This window comes from Lathyrus oleraceus, chromosome 2 (genome assembly GCF_024323335.1).
Source record: "Lathyrus oleraceus cultivar Zhongwan6 chromosome 2, CAAS_Psat_ZW6_1.0, whole genome shotgun sequence".
NCBI lineage: Eukaryota > Viridiplantae > Streptophyta > Magnoliopsida > Fabales > Fabaceae > Lathyrus > Lathyrus oleraceus.
Window position 1 is genome coordinate 19,144,865 of NC_066580.1, and position 11,136 is coordinate 19,156,000.

The following is an 11,136-nucleotide window of genomic DNA, read 5'->3' on the forward strand; positions in this document are numbered from 1 at the left end:
AAATTTTAGTCATCACCAATATATAAGTATGACTTAAGTATTCATTCACACTTGCATCTCCAAATTTCATTTATCTGAATGATCAACAAAGACATCTACCATATTATCAGAAGTCATTTACATTACATGGTCATCTTCAACACATCATTTGTTCTTTTCCATTACCGAATACCACTCAAATTCAAAAAATCATCAATTCGACAAATCAATGTGGAAATGGTCCTTTTACACCAAACCATTTCATAAAGAAGAGCTTTAGAATTAATATCCATATGAAGGAATGTGATTCTCGAGTTGTCACGCAATGTTTAGGCCTAAGTACATGTCCCACGTCACAACAACATGGAGAGTATAACATTTCACAAACTTTGAACCATCTAAATACGACAATTACATTCCTTCACGCTCCACACCATTTTTTTTCTAAGGTATAGAGTTTGAATTTTCTCGATTATGAGGATGAAAGTAGTCGAGTAGATATTGGAGGTCAGAGCATTTAGTGATGGTGGCCCTTGTAGGGTGTGGTGGATAATCAGAGATGGGAGGTGGTGTTGTTTCCAAGAAGGAAACCAATCGGCTTATTGGGTCATTGGGATTGTTTACAGAGATTTTCTTGTGTTGGGCATATGGGACTCCATGTGCTCACTCCCACTCCTATCCCTTTCTTTTTGTCACATTCACACACTACATACACTCTCTCACATTTTCATTTTATTCATTTTATTATTCTCGGAATCCGTACCACCATTTCTTTCTTTCTTGTCCTACTAAATTCTATCAACTTAATTGATAACAGAGTAGATAAAAAACAAAATTGTCAACACTTTTTAAAGCTATGATTAATCACAAAGTAATTCATGACAACCCAACATTGAATTAGTAGTGATTATGTCATGTCACACACTATAACAAAAGGGGGTATTTGTAATTGTATGTAATGTAATGAAATAAAAAAAAAAAGAGTATGGAAGTAGCAGGTGAAGAATATTCATATTTGTCCTTGTAGATGAATGAAAGAAAAGAGTATTTTTTTTTTCTCAAACTGTTTTAACTTAATGATCAGCACATGAACTGAACAAAGTCTTTAATCTGTGAGCCCCATCCTGTCTGCAGTTTGCAGCTAGGGTGCTTGTATTTGCAGTAAATGCCAAAAATATCAACAAACAACCTTATTCTAATGCATTATATCCCAATCTCAAATGTCCCTCAAATTTCAACATCAACTAGGGTTTACTGTTGTCTTGTTAAAAGAGAGTATCGACGCAGTTTGTCTCGATGTCAAAGCCAGAGAGAGGTCAGGTCTGGGTTAAATTCCAACTTATATTTTTTATTTGAAAAGAAAAATCAAATCTCGACATTGAAATATGAACCGGCCAATCTTGATCAAACAATCGAGACGGTTGTGGATTGAACTTAGAACTACAATTTATTGATAGATGTAACCAAAGTTTTACAGTATATGAAAAGAAAAAACTGGCTCTATGAGGGGAAGCACTAATTAATCCATGGCAGAGACTACACCTTCTCCACTATAAAGAGCCTTTGTTTTTTTTTCCTGCATAGGAATTTCTTTATTTGGCCAAACTATTCACAAGAAAACCTTCTAGAACATCCTTGTCATGAACAGGTCCATCCTTTCAATCCGAGCATGAGGTTTGTGTTGGTGTCAATGGCTATTCAATCATCTTGTTCTATCTTTGTTTTGTGTTGGTATCAATACTTGTGGTTAAATCTGATGCTATTTCGGTTTTGATTCAACATTGCTGGATATGTTTTGCCTGTAAAGATGCATCTGTCAATTAATTGAATGTAATCACATGCGTCGTGATGTATCTGGTGTCGGACACTAAACACGTCTTTAATCATAAGTGTCGGTGCTAAATAAGGGGATAGTTTGAGAGGGAAGAACAGAACCTCTCATTGACGTCCTGGAATCATATGAATCGGTGACAATACTCTCATGCCCGAACCGAACAAGTGGTCTAACAACTTTACCAGGTGTGTCTGAAAAGAGAAGCGTCGAAAGTACTAATGGTTGATAATGCACAAAAATCAAACAAAACTATGATGAAGAAGATTATGATCACATACCCAATGGAATTATTTGCAGTCCCCGAATGTTGTTGGATTCTGCGTAACTAGTACTATTCTCTTCCGTTGTTTGCCGGTTTTTGCTAGAAACAATATTTGAATGTACTGTTGTTGACCTGTCAATAATTCAAAAAAGAAAAATCATTCAGAAGAATACTAAAATATAATCGAATTTCGACCCTTGTGAATTGAACAGTAGTAACACCGCATGGAAACAAATGCAACCGTATTTTGTTTGGTTGTTTTCATCTCAGACCGTGTCGAAACATTTGAGAGAGCAGCAGATGACAATGTGAGTTCCAATGAGATCCACCGCATTAATAATTTACCTCGGAAGTGATGCGTGTTTTCTTTCGAGTGGCACAACTGGATCACTTTTACCATCAGTTTCCTCGAGATGAGTGAACTGCTTTTCGAATTGATCAACAGCACTGTAAAGAATATGATCAATGAAAAGCAAGGAGAGAGTAAGACGGTAGAACATACGAATAAAAAATATTGTGAGAAAAAACAAACAAAAACCTTGGATAAAGAAAATTAGTCTTCTCTGTTCCATTTAGTTGAGGATGATACTCGAGAATCTCATGGAAAATTAAATCTCGAATTTCTCCCTTTGTTACTCTTCTCTTTTCAAATTCAAATTCCATTTGTGTAATCGGCTGGCAGGATGGTTCCCTTTCAATTTTTGCCAGTCCGTTGAAGTAAGGATGAGCTAATGCCTGACATCACCGAATCATATAAAACTCTTGAACAAGACGCTAACATATACGTATATCAATATACAGTGTAGTCACTCACAAATCGCAGAAATAGCGGTTTGTTCAAATTTTGCTATGTTGTAGTGCTATGCATTAGACAACACTTTGTACTAAATCGCGTATCGCGGAACAATAGTGGTTTGTTAAAATTGAGCTACACTATAGCCGCTATTTGACAACACTGAGCATTTAATTATACGACTAAAACAACGGTTTAATACTATACTTCACGAAAGAGTGCAAATAACAAACCTCTTCGGCAGTAGGCCGGTCTTTTGGATCAAAGGCAAGCAACCTTTCGAGTAGTCGTAGTGATAAAGGATCCGCATTGGGAAATTTTTGTGCAAATGATACAGGCTGTTTTTTCCTCATACTTGTTAAGTATCTCCTTGCTTTATCGTTGCGTACCTGTATATAATTCAAAGATTAACACAAGAAAAAGCATAAGCAAAACAGTTAACTTTCTCTCTAGAGGAAAACAAAATTACCCGAGATATAGCATCGAGTGAGGGGGTCCCAAGCAAATCCGTTATTAGATCCAACTGATGGACAACACTTTTTCCAGGAAAAAGTGGTTTTCCGATTAATACTTCGGCAAAGATGCATCCGATACTCCAAATATCAATTGCCGGAGTATACTACAATCAAAAACTTAGTGTTAGCTCATCAGAATACAAATTCAAAGGAAATTAATATAGCAAGCAGTTCATGCGTATTGATCGGAAAGAATGACAGAACCCGTATTGTGGATAGACATGCAATTTCTACGCATGAAGCTAATGATTTTTGAAAGAATATTGAAAAAGCCATACCTTTGAGTAAAACGATCCACAGAGCTCTGGTGCTCTATACCACCTTGTAGCAACATAATCCTATAAAAGCATATTCGATAAGCAAGAAAATATTAGCCCCTAGATTACGAAGGCTTTTTCTATGAGTCACGCAGACACAGCTGCAGAAAAAGATAAGATGATAGATAATATATGAATGGAATACCGTCCAAAATACAGTTGTTGGAGTGTCGCTGAAAGCAACTCTAGCTAACCCAAAATCACAGATTTTAAGTTTACAGTTTGCATTGGCCAGTATATTCTTTGGCTTCAAGTCTCGATGATACACATTTGCTGTAATAAGTATTACATGAACGACGTTGATATCAATGCAAGAAAACTCGTGTTGGTAAAATAATTGTGAACGAGTGGCAATTAGATATCAAAGAAATACCGGTGTGAATATACTTCAAAGCTCGAAGTAATTGGTAAAGAAAAAACTGATAGTGCTCTTTTGTTAAGTCGGCATTGGCTCTAATGACTTGATGCAGATCAGACTCCAAAAGCTCAAAAACAACATAAATATCTTTGAAGTCTTTGCTTGAAGGAGGCAACATAATGTGCTTAATTTCAACGATATCGGGATGTCGAAGAAGTCTGAGAAGCTTTATCTCACGAAGAATACGTGCAGCATCGGATATATGCTCAAAGATGCCATGAACCTTTTTAATTGCAACGCTTTCACCCGTATGAGTGTCAACGGCTGAACAAACAACACCATAACTACCTTTGCCAATTACTTCTTGAATTTTATACCGGTTGGCATCACCATATTCCGAGAAGAAATCCATCTCCATTGATTTCTAGAGTAAAGAAATAAAAATCATTTTCACAAAGTAAAATCAAGCTAAAGCACTAAATGGAAAGCAAAATTTCACAATATATAGAACTTAAAACAGTATATAAATTTTGTCTCTATAGTAGAAAGGAACATTGATTTATATTGCTGATATCTCAGATCCTATGAAGCACGGACACAGACACAGATATCGGACACAACACCAACACTAAGACGTCAACACTTGTAATAATTTGAAAAAATGAATAAAGCGAACGTAATCACAAGTTTCGGTGTCGTGACAGTGTCCGACGCAGACATGGACACACATTTTTCAGAGCTGTTGGTGCTACATAGCTCAGAACTCACCAATAAGGCAATAAACTTGATCAACATTATACAAACATACATGTTTGATGGAATCTACGCGATGGAGCTAACACTAGAACAGCATTAGAGAATCACAAGAGACATTGTTACCATCTAAATAAAGTAGAAGTTTTACCATTTCAAAAGGTCATTAAACATTAAACATAACAAATTTCTTAAGAAAAACCAATCTTCATTTCAAAACCGAAACCTTGTTTTTACCTTCTGAAATCCACAGTTCCTTCTAATTCACCAACTCAAAAAATGTTTCTGAATTAGTCAACCATGTAGGATGCACCTAACTAATGCTTGCAAAGTACATCACAGAAGACGTAGGATGAAAAGAAAGAGAGAAAAAAAGTACAAGGGTAGATTGAAATGAAGATAAACAACCCTAACAAAAAATGCCACCTAACAAGTCAAAAGAAAAAGCGTGCAAAATTCATCAAACGAATATCCAAAACCCCTAAAAATATGCTGAAAAAAACAAGATCATGTCAATTATGCTGCTATCATCTTTCAAAAGTGACAAAAACGTGGGACACAAAATCATACCACGTGACAGAAACAAAACTAACTCATTTCATAGAAATGAAAATTTCAGAAGCAACCAACAACAGAAAAACAAAAACAACATTTTTCCTATCACCCATTTAGTTAAATCTAACTTTCTCACAAAAGGGTACCTTACTAAATTCATAAAAGAATGATTTTTCTCAAGCAATTAGAGTAATTTGAAAAGGGTTTAGAAATGAAATTGATAAAAACAAAGGGAACAAAGAACCAACCTTTCCTTTCTGCATTTCTTTACCAACACCTACAACAACAAAATCTCCACAAGAGTCTTATCAAGTCAAGAAAATTCAGCACAATTTCACAACAAACTCAAACAATCAAAGGTTGCAAAAATTAACCCTTCAAGGAAGATAGGATCCAAAGGAAACCCTACATGCACCCTTGTTAGAATTCCAACACCAACCACACCAAACTGCAGAATTAGTCACAGCCCACGATCTTGAAGGGATAAAGCTGCAACCTTGCGATGAAGGGTCACTCATATTCTTTCTCAGTGTACCAACTGAGCTTTTACCAAAAAGCACGTTTTGTAAATGTTGCAGATTATGAGGCAAACGAGTACTGAAACTGATGAGAAATTTTGAAGGGAAAAATTGAGAGGTTTTTTAGGAATCAAAATAGTGGTTTGCTAGATACTTTGCTAGATACACTGATATCGGATTCTACTTTTATATTTTTATTTTTTGAAGTTGATATATGGAATTAATATATATAATTTGTGTTATTTTATTTTGTGAAAGGGTAAGAGTTTATTGTCAATTCATTTTCTTGAGAAAAAACGACAAAGAAATAAAATAAAGCAAAATTTGTCCCATAATTAACTATATTTTTTATAAAGAAATTTTTAACTTTTTTCCTTTTTTGTTATTTGAGAAAAGAAAAAAGAATCTGTCATACAAAACTTTGCTAAGAGATGTATATAATTGAAAGTAAATTTTGAGAAGGCATCTGATTGTTTTTTTTTTGTTGACTTTATGAGATATTTGTTGAGTATGATGGTTTTGGCTCCAAGTTGAGAGGTTTGATGGAAGCTCTCGTTTTCAATAGTTTTATGTCTATCTTTGTCAATGGTAGTAGTCTAACAAAAAAACTTTGGTTACTTGAGGGCTTCAAGGGGATCCCCTTTCTCCCTTTCTCTTCTTATTGGTGACATAAGGTTTATCTGGTATGATGAGTAGGGCGACAAGTTTGGGAAAATTTGATGGATTTCAGGTAAATGATCACTCATATTTCGAAATCCTTAAATTTGTTGATGATATAATGTTGCTAGGAGACGGTTCTTTGAAGGATATTTGGAGCGTTAAAGCCCCCCTTAGAGGTTTTGAATTGGCAGCTGGTCTTCGTGTGAACTTGACCAAAAGTAGGCTTATGGGTGTAAAGTTGAACTCAGATTTTATCCAAGCGGTTTCTTCTTTCCTTAATTGTGAAATTGGTTCTACCTCTTTCATTTTTTGGCATTCTCGTTGGAATCAACCCTAAGAGGAAAGAGGTGTGGAAGCATATTGTCTCGAAGTTGAGAAGAAGACTTGCTAGTTGGCAACATAAACATTTGTCCATAAGAAGGAGGGTGGTCCTTTTGAATTCTATTTTGTCACATATCACAATTTATTTATTTTTTTCTTTCTATAAAGCCCCGTAAGCCATCATCAAGGAAATTATTATGCTTCAAATAGATATTTAATGGGGAGGAGTGGAAGAAAAAAAGAAAATCAATTGGATAAGTTGGGACAAAATTTGTGTGTCAAAAGAAGAAGGAGGTATTAAAATCAAGCATTACGGGAAATTCAATCTTGATCTTCTAAGCCAGTGGAAGTTGAGAATATTAAACGAGGAAAATTCGTTATGGACTAACCTTCTTTCTTACGGGTATGGCGATATCAAAAGGGCGTTGCTCAATGGTTCAACTATTAAATCGAGGAATAAAATGTCTCTTGGATGGAGAGACATTTGTGCGATTGGAACGACGGTAGATGGAAATTATGAAAATTGGTTTACTTCTTCAATTGTGTGCAATCTTGGTAATGGTGATTGCATAGAGTTTTGGCATGATCATTGGCTTGGAGTTGTTCCTTTGTGCACGCAGTTTTCTCTGTTGTTTCAATTCTCAATGGCGGACATATAAAAAATCAGCGAGTTTGGCATTTGGATTGCTGACCAATGGAAGTGGCAGGTGGGTTTTCAGGACAACAACCTTTCAACGTCTGCCACTGTCATGTTGGTTGAGTTGTTTCTAATTTTACAGTCGGTTCATCCTTCCATAAATGTTTTCGATCGATACGTTTGGTGGAAATATAAAACTGACTTCTCTGTCAAAGTGAGTTACAAGAGAATTTTGGATGATGGCAACCGAAATGGGATGGTTGATGTGGAGCGTGCTAACGTGTTGAATAGGTTGTGGAAAACTAAATCTCCAAGTAAAGTGTTAATCTTTGGTTGGAGGTTAATTTTGAATAAACTTTCAACTATAATGGAGTTGGTGAAGCAAGGAGTTCTAGCCGATCCTTTTAATTTGGGTTGCCCTTTGTGTTTTGAAGAAGAGGGGGATTTGGACTATCTCTTTGGAGAGTGTCCCATTTCAAAGCTATGGTGGCGTAAGACTTATGATTGGTTTTGAGTTGAACTTCCAAATCAGCCGGGTTCTATATTATTCCTCGTTTACAAGCATTGGAGTTCTCTACGAAGTCCACTTTCAAAATTGAAACATATTGGCTATTCAGGTTAGCTTTATGTTGGTCAATTTGGGCGTGTAGAAATGTGATTTTTTTCAAAGGAAGGATGTTGAGAAATTTTGATGGGGTGGGCATGATTAAACTAATAGCTTAATAATGGTTCGTTTAGTTTAATAAAGTAGGGAGAAATCTGTTATGGTCGGATTAGTGTGTCAATCTGGACAATTGTATTGAGTAGTTCTTGACGATTTATGTAGTCTATCTGCTTTTACCGGATGTTTATTTGTTTGTTCTGCTGGGTTGAGCACCCCTTGTGCTAGTTAATTCATTCCTTTTTCTTATAAAAAACTACCTTATAATACATGAAATTCATTTTGGGCTAGTCATCAAAAGAGATGCATTATGATTGATTTGCTCATGATTTAAAAAGAATATTTGCACTAGATTTTATAAAGTTTAGCATAATAATGAAATCTTGATATTTACTTTTAGTAATTGAACAGTGAGGAGAGTCATAAAATCACATTATTCTCTGGTGGTTAATCAGTGATTGTTTAGAAGTTTATTCTCTAAAGAATAATTTTGATGTTTTTTCCTCTCAATACAATGAATTAAATTTGAGAGACAGTTGTAGCACCTCGAATTTGCACCCATCATTGTACATACATTCTCATATTAGGTCATAGCATAACATGGTCCACTGCATAGCATTGCATTGTCCCAGCTGCCTCAAGTGCAAGCCAATCAAGAAATTAGGTCAAACTGGTCAGGAGATCAGTCAGTCAAGCAAGCAAGCACAATTCTCATTGAGCCAAGGCCCTAGGGTTGGTCCAACATGTTCACATGACTTGGAGATCCATTTGAAGTGTTTTGGTCAAAGATTGGATGTTCAGAAGTCATCAGTTCATGCACAGTCAGGCAAAGAACCCTAGACAGTCAACAGTCAGTCAAAGCAATGGATGGTGGCCATTCTTGTGGAATTTGGACACCATGCTCATTAATCAAGAGTTCATATGTCTTGGGACATCATTTGAAGTCAAGTTCTCAAGGAATTAGGGTTTGGAATTCATCAGAAGAGGTTCAGTCATCCAAAACCCTAGAAAAGTCAACTGTTGGTCAACTGTCCATTTAATCAGTGATTTGATGATGGAAATTGGTTTGAGGGATCTTATTCATGTCCAAATAGTCCTCATATATCATGTCAAACACCATCATGGAAGAATTTGAAGCCAGATCAGAAATTTCCAAAAATGGAAACTGGACCTGTAACTGAAACTTACCAAAAATGGAAAGTCTTGATCCTCAAATTTACATCATGATACAAGCTTCAAATGAATTTTTGCCCAACATGAAAGTTGACGATCTTTCTCCCATTTCCAAAAAGTCCAAGAACTCTCAATTCCCATGTGTGGTTGGCAAGTTATGATCGAATCATTTTCAGAAATTCTTGAACTTCAAAAGGCCATATCTCTCAAACCATTTGGCCAATTTGGGTGGGGTTTTTTCCTACAAGTCACATTTGTTCCCCTCTTTCCAAAAATATAAATTTCATACACCAAAACCTTGCCAATCAAAATGGCATTTTTTGACTTGTCTCATTTAAATTCAAGTTTGACCAAGGGTTGACTTTTTGATATAATCATTTTTTTTTCACTTGGCCATTGGAATATGTTCAGAAATGTTATTTAAAATATGTTGCAAAGCCATTCCCATGAAGTACATGTAGCCCATGCTAGCTTGCTTGAAACTTGGAAAGAAAGTACAAATTCAACCACCATATCCCACATATCCATGAGCCATGCCTTGTACCACAAAACAGCAGAGGTATGGATGATTTTCTGTCAATTGAAACCACTAGAGGCAGCCATAACACAACAGAACTCATTCATGCTAAAACTCATTCTTGGCCATTTTCTCAAAATCTTCCAAAAAAAACCTCAAGTAACCTAAGCAAGTTTTGTTGGTTTTCTTCATCCAAGCAACATCAAACAGCAAATAAAAACCTCATTTTCTGTCAAATGAAATCAGCAGTAGCAGCCAAAAACCACAGAAAACTCATTCTCTAAAAAATCTCATTTTGGCCATTTCTCAAAGAGCAGTCAAAAACTCTCAAAGAACTGAGCCTGGCCTTGCTTAATACTACATCTACACAACATTTTGAACTGGTTTCCATCAACATTCTCCAGCTGGAAAGCCATTTCCCATGGCTGTTTTTCCTCACACATCACCCATGACAGTCCAAGTTTTAAGCCATTGCAAGGGTTTCTGAACCAAACCACCTTCACCAATCATCATTGGAAGGCTTTTGCATCATCTGTTTCGGGCCAAGAAGATCAAAACAACACTGTATTTCCTTCTGCTTCAAAAATAAGTACTCTAGTTGCTTTTAGTTCCTTGTGAACTTTGCTTTGCTTTGCTATTTAGCAATTTGCATTGAGGTATGCTTTCTATCTTCATGTAGTCTGGAAGACCTGGTCTGTTACCTGGCCAGGCAACTGTCTGAAGTCCTCCTTAAGAGGCAATGTTTGTGACTGTTTACTTTTGTCCTTGCATAGAGTCAAAGTCCTCCTAAGTGAAGAGGCAATTGGTGGAAGGTAGGGATATGCAATCTATCCCCCACTATTCATGTTGTGTCATCTGCTTTGCTCACACCACTGTGTTGATGCATTGCAGATACAAACCCAAGATCTTGTGCAATTGCACAGTTGAGTCAGTTTTAAATGTGTAGAAGGGTTCCCACTTTCTGAACCCACACATTCTTGTCTTAAGCTCTCCCAGGCCAGGGATAAGAGCTGTGAAGTCTTATCTTCACTCACCTTTCATCTGCTTCACCTTAGCCCCTCAATGGCAAGGTTAAGAGCACATTCACCCAGTTCCAGAGGTTTGCTTGTTGAGGTTGATATGACCCCTCGACTAAAACCTAACCCTTGTTTGAGCCACTTGCTTGTGTATAGTGTGTGCTATCTGTGCTTGTATGTTTGTTTGACTTGCTTCCTGTGCAAGTTAGGATTGTTTGACTTGCTTCCTGTGCAAGTTAGGATTGTTTGACTTGCTTCCTGTGCAAG

At 36.4% G+C, this 11,136-nt stretch overlaps 1 protein-coding gene across 2 annotated transcripts; it reads right to left on the reverse strand.

Moving 5' to 3' along the window:
• Positions 1 to 1,400: 1,400 nt before the first annotated feature.
• LOC127117745 (mitogen-activated protein kinase 20) lies at positions 1,401 to 6,083 on the reverse strand. Of its 2 annotated transcripts, none has more exons than XM_051047850.1 (11): positions 5,615 to 6,083; positions 4,074 to 4,482; positions 3,846 to 3,973; positions 3,662 to 3,721; positions 3,338 to 3,487; positions 3,102 to 3,257; positions 2,614 to 2,810; positions 2,421 to 2,522; positions 2,092 to 2,207; positions 1,915 to 2,004; positions 1,401 to 1,778 (listed from the first exon to the last, which is right to left on the reverse strand). In XM_051047850.1, exons 1-11 carry the CDS (start codon positions 5,627 to 5,629, stop codon positions 1,714 to 1,716), a joined length of 1,488 nt encoding a protein of 495 aa, XP_050903807.1. In that variant the 5' UTR covers positions 5,630 to 6,083; the 3' UTR covers positions 1,401 to 1,713. The 2 variants fall into 2 exon arrangements, with proteins under 2 accessions (XP_050903807.1, XP_050903808.1); XM_051047851.1 differs by lacking the exon at positions 5,615 to 6,083 and adding an exon at positions 5,049 to 5,212.
• Between the last annotated feature and the right edge of the window lie 5,053 nt (positions 6,084 to 11,136).